This window comes from Mandrillus leucophaeus, unplaced genomic scaffold (genome assembly GCF_000951045.1).
Source record: "Mandrillus leucophaeus isolate KB7577 unplaced genomic scaffold, Mleu.le_1.0 Scaffold338, whole genome shotgun sequence".
Lineage (NCBI taxonomy): Eukaryota > Metazoa > Chordata > Mammalia > Primates > Cercopithecidae > Mandrillus > Mandrillus leucophaeus.
The window spans coordinates 831631-848728 of record NW_012103565.1 but is presented as its reverse complement, the minus strand read 5'-3'; the positions used below and the strand labels follow the sequence as shown (position 1 = coordinate 848728).

Below are 17098 nucleotides of genomic sequence, written 5' to 3'. Positions count from 1 at the left end.
AACTTCTTGGTAGTAGAGGCAAAAAGGAGACTGTTAATCTTGAAGCTATATAATTTTTAAAAAGGCAGTTTTAAAGGTAGTAATACTTTTCTAATACTGAAGTTAAATCAATCACTGTCTTATGCATAGAGGTTTTTTGAAATGTTAAAAATAGAATTACTTAGCTGGGTATGGTGGCAAATGCCTGTAATCCCAGCTACTCAGGTGGCTGAGGCAGGAGAATCGCTTGACCCTGGGAGGCAGAGGTTGCAGTGTGCCGAGATCGTGCCATTGCATTCCACCCTGGGCAACAAGAGCTAAACTCCATCTCAAAAACAAACAAACAAACAAAATTACCATATTCTAGCAATCCCACTTTTGGGTATATACCCCAAAGAATTGAAAGCAAGATTTTGAAGAGATGTTTGCACACTCATGTTTCTTGCAGCATTATTCACAATAGCCAAGAGGTTAAAACAACCCAAGTGTCTATCAGCAGATGAATGGAGAAAGAAAAATGTGGTATATACATACAATGGGATATTATGCAGCCTTTAAAAAATAGGAAATCCTGTCACATACTATAAAGTGATGAACCTCAAGGACATTATACTAAGTGAAATAAGCCAGTCACAAAAGGACAAATACTTTCTAATTTCACTCATATGAAGTATCAAAAGTAGTTAAAATTATAGAAATAGAAAGAATAGAAAGGTGGTTACCACAGGCTGGGGGTAGAGGAGAAGAAGAATTAGTGTTTAATGGATATAGAGTTTGTTCTGCAAAATGAAAAAGTGGCGGAATTTGGTTGTACAACAATGTGAATATACTTAACATATCTAAAGTATCCACTTAAAAATGATTAAGATCATTTTTAATGTTACAGGGTTTTTACCACAGTAAAAAAAAAAAATCAGTCACCCTCATTTCAATTAATAATCGAGACACTAAATATATTGGACAATATCCTGGGCATTTCTTTTTTTTTATCCTGGGCATGTCTAAAGCAGATATAGAAATAAATTTTATATGGAAATGCAAATGAGAAGTTTACTAATATCAGGCTTCCCAACTAGATTTCGCCTTTAAACCAACTTCTCTTTTATGGAGGCAGATGTAGAAAGAAAACACCTTTATCCTCAACCAGAAACATAGTACCTCTGTGTTCATGAAAATTTTTATGTATATATCTCTTCTCTTCAGTAACGGCTTCACATAGGCACACAAATAATATTACTTCAAAGCCATGTAATTTCGTATGACACTTCTGCTGGGTAGTTAAACCAATGACATTATTCTTTCCTTCATTTTTTATCACATTTGGGCCAAATTAAGAATTTCTGTTTATTTCTTAGATGACCTCCCTGGATGGTTTGAAGTGTATTTTTCTGGAAGGAGAGAAAAATCTACATGGGAAATGTAACTACCATTTAGTTTTCTTCAAAAAATTGGATCTATCAAGTGTTATATCAGTTTTTATCTCTGATGTGCAACAAACATGACAAAGAATCAGTAGCAAATAATTGAATTTTAGATATTTCTATTCCTAAAGTAGTATTACATTTTAAGAAATGAGAGATCATTGGCAAAGTTTCAAATAAGGAAACTCACAATTGAATTTTTTTTAATGTGTAAGGTACTATGGTTGTATTATTGTAATTCTTGAGGATCTATTTTACTGAAATGTACTTAATGGGTGAGCAGGTGGGCAGTGCTTAGAACTGTATAGTATTCCTTTACCAGTGAAGATACAGCATGAAAAGTCAGGGTGACCATGGTAACAGCGAAAGAACCAAGCTTACTGCTTTCTAATTAAATTTTTTGCTGTTCAAAAGTTCTTTATTTATTTTTTATTTTTTTTAAGAAACAGAGGTCTCACTGTGTTGCCTAAGCTGACCTTGAACTCAAGTCATCAAGCCTCAGCCTCCCAAAGTGCTGGGATTACAGCCATGAGTCACTATGTCCACCTGTTTAAAAGTTTTTATATTTTGCAATGGCTGAACATTACTTTTAAAAAGAAGGAGACACAAGGATGGTGGCGGGGTGGGGAGGGGGAATAAAAACTGACCAGTAAAAGTACTTGGCCCAGGGTAGGGGCTGCTGCCTTAACATGTACATGAAATTGAAAGTATCTTTGTGAGGGGTACAGATATTTAAATTTCTTCCTGCATGTCTTAGTCTGTTCCTTCTGCTATAATAAAACAACTAAAGGTGAGTAATTTGTAGACAACATATATTTATTTCTCACTGTTCTGGAGGCTGGGAATTCTAAGATCAAGGCACTGGCAACTTTGCTGTCTGGTAAGGGCCTGGGCTCTGCTTCCAAGATAGCACTTGAAGGCTGTGTCCTCTGGAGGGGGCGAACACTGTCCTCACATGGCAGAATTGATGGAAGGGACAAAAGGGGTGAATGCTCCCTTGAAATTTTAAAATAAGGTCCCTAATCCTATTTAATAACCTCTTAAAAGTTGCACCTCTCAATAATATCATATTGGCAGTTAAGTTTCAACACATGAATTTTGGGAGGGACACAAACATTTAAACCATAGCATTGCATCTAGGCCTTACTGTGCCCTGCCATGCCCACTTCTGTGGATGGAACCAGAAGCCGCAGCACTTGTAGACCCCGTAGCCCCCTTTCCATTTCTTCCTGCTTTTCACAGAAAGATTCAAGACATCACTGAGAACTTGTGATGTGCAGGAAGAACCAAAGGATGACCAGAAAACAAAATTGTACCTTTCATTTAAAGAAAAAAATAAAGTCCTGCCTCTTGGCCTCTTACTTAGACTGACAGAAAGCTGAATAACAACTTGATTCAGATAAGGTGACCTCTGTTATCAAACAAGAGACATGGTATCTGTTTGGCAGGTGTATTTTTATAACCCAATAGAAAATAAGGACTGTTCTTGAGAAAACTGCCACAAGAGTGTTGTGAATGGCATGTGTGTACACAGGCATGGGCCTTGCCTTGTACATTCTTTAACAACAGGGCATGCTAGAACCTTTTAAAAAAAATACAGTGTTGCCCAAATACAGTAATATTACCATCCAATTGACTTATTCTGCCAGGCTTGATTTTCATAGGAATTTAGAGAGTCAAAGAGGAGTGGAAAAGGCATTGACAAATGTACAAACAAGCTTATATTATTAGTTTTCTCCATTTTTATTCTTTTTTCCACCCCCAGCCCAAAGCATTCGCTACGAATAACGTTGCAGCTTAGTCTTCTTAAATAGTCTTTTTCTCTTTTCTTCTCTTTCCGTAGTTTGTTCTAAAACATCAAAGAACTCTTCTTCCTTTCCTTCTAAATCTTGGAAGTTAGGAATGTAAGTGTCCCATGTAGCCAGGTACCCTATCTAAGATTGTTCAACTCACTCTGACTACCACATATCAAGATTTCAAATGGATTGGTAGTGAGCCTCCCGGGAGCTGTGAAATCAGTTTTTCAGTTTTGGTCCAAAGTTAGCACCTGTCAATCTACCTTTTTTTTTTTTTTTTTTAATTCAGAGTTTACCAAGTAATAGAAAAATGATCCCATTCACAGAAGTTACTATCACATAAATATAGAAATAATTTCAACGAATATGTAAAACAGTTGAAGAAAATTATAAAAATTGATTACTATACATAAAAGAAGACCTTTAAATCTCAAATCTTCCTGAATTTAAAGGTTTAATTCAATTCCAATCAAAATTGTTAATGTGATTTTTCTTTTTTGCTATTAAAAAGATTATTTATGTTCATCTAGCTACATTTTTCTTTAAGAAATTAGGAGACACATAGCCTTTATATTAACATATAAGTTGTATCTACTGTAATTAAATCATTTTGGTTCTGGCAAAGGAATAAAACAGGGTTAGAGAACTCCCAAACAGACTCAATTCAATGAAAGCAAATAAAAGATGGTAAAGCCCACAAGGCAGTGTGGATGGGAAAAGTTACTAAACAAATGGTGCTGGAGCAGCTGGTTTGCTTTTAAGAAAAAGATCGATTTTAATTCTCACCTCTTGTCTTATACCAAAATTAAGTCCCGGAGCATGAAGCAGCATTACATGTAAGTAAAGCCTTAAAAAAGAAAAAGAATAACTAGAAGTCAGTTGACTAGACATTTATAAACAATCTATCAAGAAGAATGTTGTACGCTTAAAAGAATAGAAGTCATAAATGAAAATATTATTATATTTAACTACATAAAATGCAGAACTTTCCAGCATTAAGAGAATCTACTTAAATACAGTTTTTTTAAAAAGCAACAAATAGTTACGTGGAATATGACGGAAAAGGGAAAATATCCTCAGTCCATGACAGGCGTATGCAAATAGATAAGAAAAACAATAAAATCCTGTAGATAGAAAAGTAATGAAAGAGGAAATACTAAGTGCCAGTAAACATTTTGAGGTGTTAAAATTTTTTTAATTCTATTTTTATCTAAGTTGTAGTAGTTTTAGAATATACATATCAGCTAGAATTAAATAAAGTAGGCACTTTAGAACACTAATGGAAAGGACATAAATTGGCACAAACTATTTAGAAAAAATATTGGTAATATTCAGAGCTTTAGAAATGTTTTTCCTTTGTGTCAATAATTTCATTTCTAGAAAACCATCCAAAGAAAATAATCATAAAAATACACAAAGATTATTCATAAGGATATTCTTATTTTTGTAATAAAACATTGGTGTCTTAGAAATGTAACAGACCAAATGCAGTGACTCAACGCCTATAATCCCAGCACTTTCGGAAGGCTGAGGCAGGCAGATTGCTGGAGCACAGGAGTTTGAGACCAGCCTGGGTAACATGGCAAAACGCCATCTCTACAAAAAATACAAAAATTAGCCAGGTGTAGTGGCTCGTGCCTGTAGTCCCAGCTACTCAGGAGGCTGAGGTGGGATGATATTTGAGCTTGGGAGGTTGTGAGGCTGCAGTGAACTGTGTTCACGCCACTGCACTCCAGCCTGGGTGACAAAGCAAGATCCTGCCTCAAAAAAAAAAGGAAATGTAACAGTTAAAGACTAATTAGGTAAAATCCTTTATTGCCTTCCAATGGGATATTATGTAGCCATTAAAATTCATTTTTTGAAAAAAATAGGTAGTGACATGAGAAATGCCCATGTAATAGTGTTAAGTTAACATCACATCATCAACAGTACTACTATTCCAATTTTATGTGTTTCTGTGTATACACGGGGAAAAGCTTGAGAACCTGAATTCAAATTCTTCAATTATAATTGTTCAATGTTTTCCAAAAGATTTAAAGAAAAGCTTCTTAATCCATTTTTTAAAAATTAACTCTCATAGAGTACTTACTATGTGACAGGCACTGCTTTAAAATGCTTTTTTATAATAACTCAGTCTCATACAGTCTTATGAGGCTAGTACACAGAAGGAAAGTGAAGCACAGAGCTCTTGAGCAACTTGTCAAGATCATTTAACAAGTATGTGTTTTAGCTCAGATTTAAACTGGACAATTTGGTTCCAGTGCCCAAGCTCTTAACCACCATCCTTTGCTATCTTTAAGCCAGAACCCAATGAAGATAGCACCAAAATGAAAAGCTATAGACCAATAATACTCTTACATGTAGATGTAAAAATTCTTATCAAATATTAGCATATCAAATCCAGTAGTGTATTAAAGGAAGAATACATCAGGGCAAGTTTGGATTCTTTCCAGGAGTTAAGAATGGGTCAATATCAGAAAACTGTTTAACAATAATCAGTTACTTTAATGAATTGAAGGATTTTAACAAATTTCGTTTAATAGATATCAAAAACACATTCTGTTCAATTTAATTAAATTTGGCAACTACTGTTAATAAAAATTCCAGATAAAACTGAAATAGCAGTGATTACCTAAACTTGGTCAGGGTTTAGGTAACTCAACAACAAATACTGTGTTAAATGCTACAATAGCGTACTAAAACTTAATGCATGTGTATCCCAAAACCAAGAGTTGTTTTCATTATGTGTGAGAAGTAATTCATTGGAAATTGAAATGGGGTTGGGGGAAATGCCATTTAAACTAGTAAAGAAAAATTGTATTTAAGTACTTGAGTATATTACAGTTAAAATATTATTCCTTCCCAAATTAAAACTTAAAAGATATAATGCAATTTTAACTCATAATGCCATGGTTGTTTGTTAATTAAAAAAAAAAAAACATTTCAATATTACAAAATATTTAATAAAATTCCAAGGCAGAATATTAGGAGAGAAAATACTGTCAATTCACATATTAAACAAAGGATAACTATCCCTAATAGTCAAAGAATTTCTACAATTTAGTAAGACAATTACAAATGTAATAGACCAAAAGAGCAAAGGGTATGCCTGGACCACTTCATTTTCTTGATTGCACTTGTTTCCTGGGCTCTCTTGGCACCTTGTTCCACCCTGACGCCTAAGCCCAGAGGATCTGGTTCCCCTGCTACTTCTGAATTATATGAAGCACAGCACTGCAGAGACACAGATATGACTTCCCCGGTGGCTGCAACAGGGCTAGGTGGTCCAACTTTCTACAAGCAGAGAGAAAGTAGATTCATGTGGAGCTATGATTAAAATGCAAAAGGGTATGGGAGACATCTGGCAGATAAATTCCCTTTCCATCCCTCCCTTCAGTGGATTTTTCCAAAACCTGGTGTTTCACTTCTATCTGTCCAGAGACTTCCTGAATGCTGAGAAGCAGCTGGGCATCTTGTGAAACTCAGGCGAGCTTGGTAATGCACCACCATCTTTCTCCGCTTTGCTTTGCTTTACCCTCACTCACTGTTGCCGATACTGCACCTTCATATAAAGCATTAGGCTTAAGCTTTGCTTCACGCTGTTTTTCAGAGAACCAGGCTACAGCAGAATTTGAACAAAAAATTCGTAAAACAAGAAATGAATGAAAATAGCAAATAAACACAAAAAGTTCTGCAGCTCATAAATAGTGTAATGAACATAAACCACAATGAGATACCCTCTTGTTTCGCACATCAGTTTGGGAAAAATTGAAAAGATCAGTAGCATTCAGTGCTGATAAGATGTGGGAAAAAATGCTGTCAAATGAAGATGGGAGTAGGTGACAGAGTGCATGGCTGCATGCTTCCTGGAAAATAATATGGCAGTGTTTATTAAGACAGTAAATGTACGTGATATTTGAGCCAGTGTCTCTTCTACATAGACATTAGTTCATACGGATATACTTGCAAAGACCTTTCTCAAAGTATTGCTATAATTGGAAATTATAGCAGACAAATGGAGTGTCCACTTAAAATGTGAAGTACTTGAATAAAGTTTGGCATATCCATTTTATGGAATATTATACAGCCATCAGAAAGAATAAGTTAGAACTACGTGCTTCTGGAAAATAGGGCTCTGGTGTACTTTAGATGAAAACAGAAAGTTACAGAATAATATCTATAATGTGATCCTGTTTTTATACAACAAAAAAATGTATATATGTTCATATATGTTTGTATAAGGGTTTAAAAAAAAGACATTTAAAAAATACGCCAGACTGTTAACATTGGTTGCCTCAAAAGGGTGAGATTGAAGGTGAAGACAATTGTTAGCTTTTTGCTTGTATATCCTATATTGTTTGATGTATTACAGTGAGCATTAAAAACAACTAAGTGATAGATGAGTGGACAGCTAAATGGAAAGAAGGAAGGATAGAAATAATAAAGAAGGAATAGAAACTATTTTATCCAAAATATTTCAAATGTGTATATCTTTGATCTAATTTGTTTTGAACTTTTATTGGTCAATCCTAAGAAAATAACTGCAGCCAAACCTTTACATTTTAATTGTTCATGAGTGTTAACAGACAAAATCTTTTAAAAACTCAATTTGGCCATATCTATCAAAATGTCAATGGTTATACTCTTTGATCCAATAATTCTACTTTTTGGACTTTTCTTTTATAGAAGTACTGCTGGAGACATATAAAGATATAATACATTTAATGTAATATTTTCAATAAGGAAAACTGGAAACAAACATTCATCAATAAAGGAATATTAAAGGAATATTATGGCCAGGCCTGGTGGCTCATGCCTGTAATCCCAGCACTTTGGGAGGCCAAGACAGGCAGATCACCTGAGGTCGGGTGTTCAAGACCAGTCTGACCAACATGGAGAAACCCCATCTCTACTAAAAATACAATAAATTAGCCAGGCGTGGTGGCACGTGCCTGTAATCTCAACTACTTAGGAGGCTGAGGTAGGAGAATCGCTTGAACCCGGGAGGGCAGAGGTTGCAGTGAGCCGAGATCACACCGTTGCACTCTAGCCTGGGCAACAAGAGTGAAGCTCTGAAGTTCTCTCTCAAAAAAAAAAGAATATTTACTGCATCCTATGCAGTCATCAAAAAGAATGAAGTTGATGAGTATGTACTCATGGAATTATATGCATGAACTGTAAAAAGAAAACAGCATTGCCAAGTAGTTTTAATGTTTTGTTTTATTATACATTATTACAACTGTACTTTCCATAATACTTATGTTTGAGAAATGGTATCACAAGGGATTTTTAGTGTTTATTTTTCTTACATTTCTTAGAGTAGTATATTGTGTTTCTGTGATCAAAAAAGTAATAACAAAAGCTGACACAAAATCTACATTTTCTCCATAATTATATGTTTTTATTATCATAGGAAAAATAAATGACCAAGAAATTAGGTTTACCAATGCGTTGAACTGGTAATTTTATTTTTAATGTGTATATTAAATCCTAAATGCAAACCTCTATTAAGTTGTGTTATTTTATACCTTACGCTGTTTCGAAAGCTTTTGACCAGGCCAGAGAACCATTTCAGTATATTCAAAATAGCATGAACAATATGAATTCAGAAAACATTTGGCCAGATAACAATTGTCTTTAATAAATTTATTTGTGTATGTGTCACGATATTTGGGACCCTGTAAAGTTGGGGGTCAGGGTTGAGGTCCTGTTGCCTGGGATTAAAAGTTGCTAGTGACTTGTGGCTTAGGCACCTCCCGGGTTTCCTTACCTACACTATAAGCACTTTATGGGCCAGCTACTTTACTTCTTTAAAAATTAGTCTGCTCTGGCCGGGCACGGTGGTGCACACCTATAATCCCAGCACTTTAGGAGGCTGAGGTGAGCGGATCACCTGAGGTCAGGAGTTCAAGACCAGCCTGGCCAACGTGGTGAAACCCCATCTCTACTAAAAATACCAAAATTAGCCGGGCATGGTGGCATACACCTATAATCCCAGCTACTAGGGAGGCTGAGGCAGGAGAATTACTTGAACCTGGGAGGCAGAGGTTGCAGTGAGCCAAGATTGCACCACTGCACTCCAACCAGGCAACAGAGCTCAAGACTCTATCAAAAAAAAAGAAAAAAAAAAAATTAGTCTGTTGTGTCCAGTTGTAGGTCTAACTCTTTCAAAACAAGAAGTGAATGTAATGCCACTCCTTGAAGAAATAATGATATGAATTTTTAAAGTGACAAGTTGAATAATGTTATTACTGAGAAAATCATGAAGAAAATTCATTTGTAGATAAGCTTCTTAAAGGGGGCTGGAATAGAAAAATGAATAAGCAAAGTAACTTTATTGCCTTGTATGTTCTCTCACATCATCTCCTACTTTACCTTTGTGACATTTATCACAAAAACAATAAAATAATTATTTCCTTCTGAAAAATTACACAAACTACTAAACTCAGGAAGACCCAAATAGCAAGTAAGGCATTTAGGCATCTTTCTTCCCATCCCTCCTTTTTAAAGTTATCAAAGAAAAATCCTGGATGCTTCCAGATATTTTGAAAAGATTAATTGCCCTGTTTCTAAACTCAGATGAAGGTATCAATTTATTATACTTTGCAGCTTTCCTTATGTTTCATAATATACTCTTTAAGAATACCTGGATATTTTTCATTTGAATGAAGCCTAAGGACTCAAAACCTGGCTGGATCCCATAAACCCTCAATCAGCTTCTACATTCGGGTCACTGTATACACAGATGCTTGGGCGAAACAGCACACACTTATGCGTCCCCACAAAGGGTATATATAATGTGCGATATAGAAACTGATATTTTCAGTAAATTTGACATTCAGGCTAATCTCATTACATTAAGAAGTGTCTTTGTGTGACCGTTATTTATTAATTACCTACTGTGCCAAAGTACTGTGCCCGGTTCCCTGGGGGTACAGAGATGAGTAAGATGCAACCTTGAGATGCTTGTAGTAAGGGGAAATAAATTGCTAATCTTAGAAAAAGAATCTTTAAAATACCTAATTTATTTTTAGTAGAGAGTTGCCATCTATTTCCTTACTGGTTAGAGCCTTGAAAATTTTTAGCTTTGGCACCCTTGAAAGAAAAGTATTTTGAATTAGGTTTATCTTCAAAATTGACCAATATCAAGATGCTCAACTTGATCTGGTTTTCTTCTCGTGCATACACAAAAAGTCAACACTTACAAGGTAAAATTATGATAACTGCATTGGATCATAATTATGATTGTTACTTTTAAAGGGATACAAAAATTCTGAGTTGATGGGCAAAATACTAATGTTAGATGTATCTGTCATGATAATTTGCTTTATTCAATCTGGTTTTACCAAATATAGTCCTTCACTTAAAGAATTTATTTTTGTTTAATATTTTTCTTTTCTTTTACAGGAGTTTATATTGTCAGAAGATTATAACAAGATGACTTCTGTGAAAAACTATCAAGGTAGGGTGTGAGAGGAATACCTTCATTACCCAGATTCTAAAATACTTCTTGGTGCTTTTCACTGCCACAAGAGAATACGTACTTTACAATCATCAGGGAAACAAAACAGAGCAAACTTTTGAGTGAATGTTATCCCTGTTTTTGAATTAAGAAACTGAGGCCCAATGAGGTTGGGTGGCTTGCCTGGGGTTCTAGTTAAGTGCAGAGCCATATCAGGTCAGTGTGACTCCCAAACCCACAGCCTTTGTCTTCCTACTATAACACGCTGCCTTTCAACAGTACAGCAGGTTTAGAAAGTGGGTCCAGTAAAAAACCACCTTAATAGGACTTATCTTTAATGTGGTTAAATGTTTTAAAATGCTCAGAGTGTGTTGTCCAAGGGGAAGAATTGTGGTTTTATCATGTCTTCAACATTGACAGGCCATCTGCCAACAATTTTTGGAAGGGATTTCTTTACTCAGACTAACAGTGTTGTGGAACCAGAAAGTTGTTAACACTTAGAGTCACGAGAATTCTCTTGACTCGCCTTTAATGAGAGGATGACCATCCAGCTTCTCCTTTAGCACTGCCAGAGACATAGGAACCATTATGATTTTGGAAAATTCTAAGCATTAAGTTCTTTAAGATTTGGGGCTAAAATTTATTTCTCTTTATTCTTTAATTTTCTCACATATCATTCATCAAATATTTATTGAGTGTCTATTATGTTCTGGTAACAGAATTGCAATAGTGAACCAGACATGTATAGTATCTATGTATAAGCAGTTTCTAATCATGGAGAGGATGCAGATGGCCATTAAAACATTGTGTGATAAGTGATATTGGTGTTTGCTTAGCCTGTTGGACCTACAGAAACTGAATACAATCTCTCTTACACATGACAACCTTTCAATTATTTTAAAACAACAGTGAAAGTTTCTACCCCTTCCCTTCTGTCTCCTGTTTTTTGCTCTGCAGTGTTTTGCTCTCACTTCTCTTTTCCAGGCTATATATTTTATATCTCTAATTTTTATTTTACGTTATGTGAGTCTTTATTCTTTAAAACAGTTTTTACATGTATTCTGTAAATATGGACAATTGTTTTTTATCAAGTTTTAAAAATACATTACTTAACAAAAAAATTTTTTAATTGGCTTGATCACATATTTGGGATATCATTTGGTACCTTTAGGACCATTTAAAAATACAATACCTTATGGTAGGTAACCTTTAAGATGGTTCCTAATGATCATTGCCTCCTGGAATCTACCCTGTACCTCCAGTGTGGGCTTGACCTAGAATATGGCAAGTGATGAATATCACTTCTGAGATTAGGTTACAGAGATACCAAAACTTCCACCTTGCTTGCCCACTCTGCACTTTTGTGTGCTTGCTCTGATGAAAGCCAGCTGCCATGTTGTGAGCTGCCCTGTGGAGAAGCCCATGTGCTGAGGAACTGAGGGAGGCCTTCTCAACAGCCAGTAAGGAACTGATATCGTAATTTAATAGCCCACAAGGAACTGAATCCAGCCAGTACTATGTGAGAGAGTTTGGAAGCAGATTCTCCCCCGTCAAGCTTTCAGATGAGACCACAGTTCCATTCCACACCTTGATTCCATCCTGTGAGAGACTTTATGACAGAGGCATGCAGCTAAACTGCACCAATATTTCAGACTCTGAGATAATTAACATTTACTGTTTTAAGGCACTAAGTTTTGGGGTACTCTGTTACACAGCAATAGGTAACTAATACATGCTTGTAATCTGATAAGTACAAAATTATATTCTCTCTTTTCCTCAGCACTGTTCTTATATAGGGTGAATTTCTGGCAGCCATTTTACACTGTGGGCTCATGTGGAGCAGTCAACTCAAGCTCCTCCACAGTTCTCACTTGAATTGTTGTTGTTGTTGTTTTAGTTCTTTTTTTAATTTTTAATTTTTATGGGTAGATAGTAGGTGTATATATTTATGGGGTACATGTGACATTTTGATACAGGCATGCAATGCATAATCACATAAGTGTAGGTGGGGTATCTGTTGCCTCAAGTATTTATCCTTCATGTTACAAACAATCCAATTATACTCTTTTAGTTATTTTAAATTGTATTGAGTTATTTTTAAGCTGTATCTTCAGTACTTTTGAAGCTGTTTCTTGTTTTTATTTTTGTTTTTAAAATAAAAACTAAATGCTGCACTTAACATCCTGTTATTCACAATCTCATTTTATTTAGCCTATCACCTCAACTTACCAAGATACTTAGAAATCCCAGTTGTCATTAAATATATTAATTTCTGCTTAATTTTGTGTTTTTCTTAAATGTATAAGCATAACATGCCATTTCCTATGTCTTTGTTAAAATAATGATTGGCCTCACAGGTATATGTATAATGAGCATATCACTAGAAACTTCTCTTCATATGCCATTATTCTTTGAGTCTCTTAATATTTCATATAAGTTCATTTTATCTACAGAGGATTACAAAAAAATTGATAACTAGAATACTATGGAAACCTATTCTCCACAAATACCTGGAGATAATGTTAAAATTACACTTCTTGTTGGTTTTGTCATTCTTCTTAATACAATACTAGACTCATGGGAGACACAAATAAAAAAATTTCTATGAGCCAGAACCAAAGAGAGAACTAAAACTCAGAGTGATATACATACAATCTGTCATTGCAGCTGTCTTGGGGAGATGGAGAACCAGTAAGAGATAGATACTTGTGTATGAACATGCACTTGGGGACAAGAAATAAGGCCCAGGGCCTGAGTGAGATGAAAAATTGGAACTGAGATTTCCATAAAAGGCTGAATCTCATAAAGGACTGTACCCCATAAAAAGAGGAACAAGACTTTCCACTAATTGGCCCTGAAGACCACAGGGAAATTTATTCCTGACCCCAGCTCTGGATAGAGGATGGAATTTTACCTTGATAAATCAAAACCTGAAATGAAAACTTTTGAGTTTGGAATATAAATTTTAACCGATTGTAACATGCTGGAACTCCATGTTAAGAAATTAACATAAAGTGGGTCCTTGGCCAGTAAGATACCACAGTTACTTTCTAGAAACAAATGCAGGCTCTTTTCAGTAAGACAAATTGCACAAAGGCCCTGCAACAAAAGCAAGCACTGCTTAAGATGAATTCTTCATTTTTTTTTTAATTGTAAAACTAACAAGCAATCAATCTACTATGAGTAAATATTAGCAGATATCACAAACAGGATGATTAGAGTACCAAGAATCTTAGATAATAATCAGCAAAGCGAAAGAAGCCATAACACAGTATGTTAAATGATTGAAGAAAAAAGTTTCAGAAACAACAAGGAAATAAAATGATTATGGAAAAAACAGGGAGATTTTTAAGAGAACCAAATAGAACTTTTGGATAGGAAAAATATAGTCATTGAAATAAAAAATCAGTGGGTAGATTAGATTTATTAGACACAGACAAATTAGTGGAGTGGCAGATGGATTCGATGTCCACAGAACAACATTTTTAAAGCTTTTTTTTGGTGACAGGGCCTCACTCAGTCGCCCAGGATAAAGTGCAGTGGTGTGATCTCAACTGACTGCAACCTGTGCCTCCTGGTCTCAGGCAGTCCTCCCACCTCACCTCCCAAGTAGCTGGGACTACAGGTGTATGCCACCACACCTGGCCAAGTTCTATATTTTTTGTAGAGATAAGGTTTTGCCATATTGCCCAGGCTGGTCTCAAACTCCTAAGCTCAAGCAATCCACCAACCTTGGCCTCCAAAAGTGCTGTGATTACAGGCAAGAACCACTGTGCCCAGCCCATTTTTAAAGTTCTAAAAGAAGAAAAAACTTCCAACATAGACTTATATACCCAGAGAAAATATCTTTCAAAAACTTAAGTAAAATAAACATTTTTTTGGACACACAAAAACAGAAAAAAATCATCATTCATAGACCTTCACTAAAAGAAATGTTAAAGGAAGTCTTTCAGGGAAAAAGAAAATGATGCCAAAAGAAGCTATGTGTCTACTCAAAAGAAAGAACAGTTTTAAAAATGGGAACTGAAAGGTTTTTTTTCATATCTTATATGAATCTCTTTAAAAGACAATTGACTTTTAAGTTAAAGACAAAGTAGCAAGGGGTTAATAATATATGTAAATTAAAATGTGCGACAATAGTACAAAGGCCAGAGAAATGGAAGTATACTATTGTAGGTTCTAGAATACTATACATGAAGAAGTATAATAGCACTTGGAGGAAGACTGTGGTAAGTTAAAGATATATACTATTAACCCTAAAATGACTTTTTTTTTTTTTTTTGGAGACAGAGTCTTGCTCTGTCACCCAGGTGGGAGTGTGAAGCGGCACAAGCAATTGTGGGCATCCCCCAGGTTCAAGCGATTCTCCTGCCTCAGCCTCCCAAGTATCTGAGATTACAGGCACCTGCCACCACACCCAGCTAGTATTTGCATTTTTAGTAAGACAGGGTTTCACCATGTTGGCCAGGCTGGTCTTGAGCTCCTGACCTCAGGCGACCCACCTGCCTTGGCCTCCCAAAGTGCTGGGACAGGTGTGAGCCACCGCTCCTGGCCCAAAACAACTATTAAAATAACAAATTGAGGACCAGGGACAGCAGCTGACACCTGTGATGCCAGCACTTTGGGAAGCTGAGGTGGAGGATCCTTTGAGCCCAGGAGTTTGAGACCAGCCTGGGCAACACAGCAAGACCCCATCTCAAAAAACAAAAGATTAATTAGCCTGTAGTCTTAGCTACTAGGGAGGCTGAGGTGGGAGGGTTTTTTCAATCCAGGGGTTCGAAGTTACAGTGAGCTGTGCCTGCACCATTGTACTCTAGCCTGGGTAACAGAGCAAGACCCTGTCTCTAAATAATAAAATAAATAGCAAATCAAAAAATGACAGCTAATAGGCAAACCAAGGAGATAAAGTAGAATCATATAGTAATTCCCAATTTAAAAAAAAAAAAAAAAGCAGACTAAGAGGAAAAAGGGTGTAAAGAACAGGTGGAAAAATATAAAACAACACTGTAGTAGATTTAAACCTAACAATGTCAGTAATCAGATTAAAAATAAATGATCTAAAGGCAATTAAAAGGCAGTTAACGTCAGATTGAGTGAAAGATGAGACCCAACTATAAACTATAAGAAGTGTGTTTTACATATAAAGACACAAATAGGTTAAAAGTAAAAGGATGGAAGATGATATACAATGAGAATACTAGTCAAAAGAAAACTGGAGTGACTTTTTAAATATCAAAGTAGATTTCAGAGCAAAGAACATTACCAGGGTTAAAGAAGGTATCATGAGGGCCAGTCCACCAGAAGACCATAGCAATCTTAAATGTTTGTGCATCTCATAACATGGTTTTGAGATATGTGACCCAAAAGCTGATGAAACTTTAGGGAGAAATAGGTACAAATTATAGTTAGAAATTTTAATACTTTCAATAATTTATTGAAGATATTAATTGGTAGAATAGTAGGCAGAGAATCAGTAAAGTACAGCAGACTTGAACAAAACAGTCAACAAACTTGCTCTCATTGACATCTGTAGAACATTCTGTCCAACGAAAGTCTGTTTTATTTATACATTATTTTTAAGTACATGGAGAATATTTATCAAGACAGACACTATTCTAGGCCATAAAATAAATCTCAGCAAATTTGGAGGGATTTAAGTCATGCAAAGTATGTTCTCTGATCAAAATGGAATTGAAGTAGGAATCAATAACAGAAAAATCTCTGAGACAGGTGCAGTGGTTCACATCTGTTAACCCAATGCTTCTGGAGAGGGGAAGATCACTTGGGGCCAGGAGTTGAAGACTGGGCAACATGCCAAGACACTGTTTCTATAAAAAAAAAAAAAAAAAGAAAAAGCCTGGGCGCGGTGGCTCACGCCTATAATCCCAGCACTTTGGGAGGCTGAGGCAGGTGGATCACCAGAGGCTGGGAATTCGAGACCAGCCTGACCAACATGGAAAAATCCCGTCTCTACTAAAAATGCACAAAATTAGGCGGACGTGGTGGCACATGCCTGTAATCCTAGCTACTCAGGAGGCTGAGGCAGGAGAAATGCTTGAACCCCGGAGGCAGAGGTTGTGGTGAGCCAAGATTGCGTCATTGCGCTCCAGCCTAGACAACAAAAGCAAAACTCGGTCTCTGAAAAAAAAAATTGAAACAAGGCAGTGACTCATGTCTGTAATCCCAGCACTTTGGGAGGCCAAGGCGGGTAGATCACCTGAGGTCGGGAGTTCAAGACCAGCCTGACCAACATGGAGAAACCCCATTTCTACTAAAAATACAAAATTAGCCAGGCATGGTGGCACATGCCTGTAATCCCAGCTAGTTGGGAGGCTGAGACAGGAGAGTTGCTTGAACCTGGGAGGCGTAGGTTGCAGTGAGCTGAGATTGCGCCATTGCACTCCAGCCTGGGCAACAAGAGCAACACTCCATCTAAAAAA

The 17098-nt window shown here is 36.1% G+C and overlaps 1 protein-coding gene across 1 annotated transcript in view; it reads left to right on the top strand.

Moving 5' to 3' along the window:
- WDFY2 (WD repeat and FYVE domain containing 2) overlaps positions 1–17098 on the top strand; it is a 179046-nt gene that overhangs the window by 105754 nt on the left and 56194 nt on the right. Inside the window, exon 4 of the mRNA XM_011988757.1 lies at positions 10604–10658. Coding sequence (XP_011844147.1) covers positions 10604–10658 — 55 coding nt within the window. The remainder of the gene's footprint in view (positions 1–10603; positions 10659–17098) is intronic.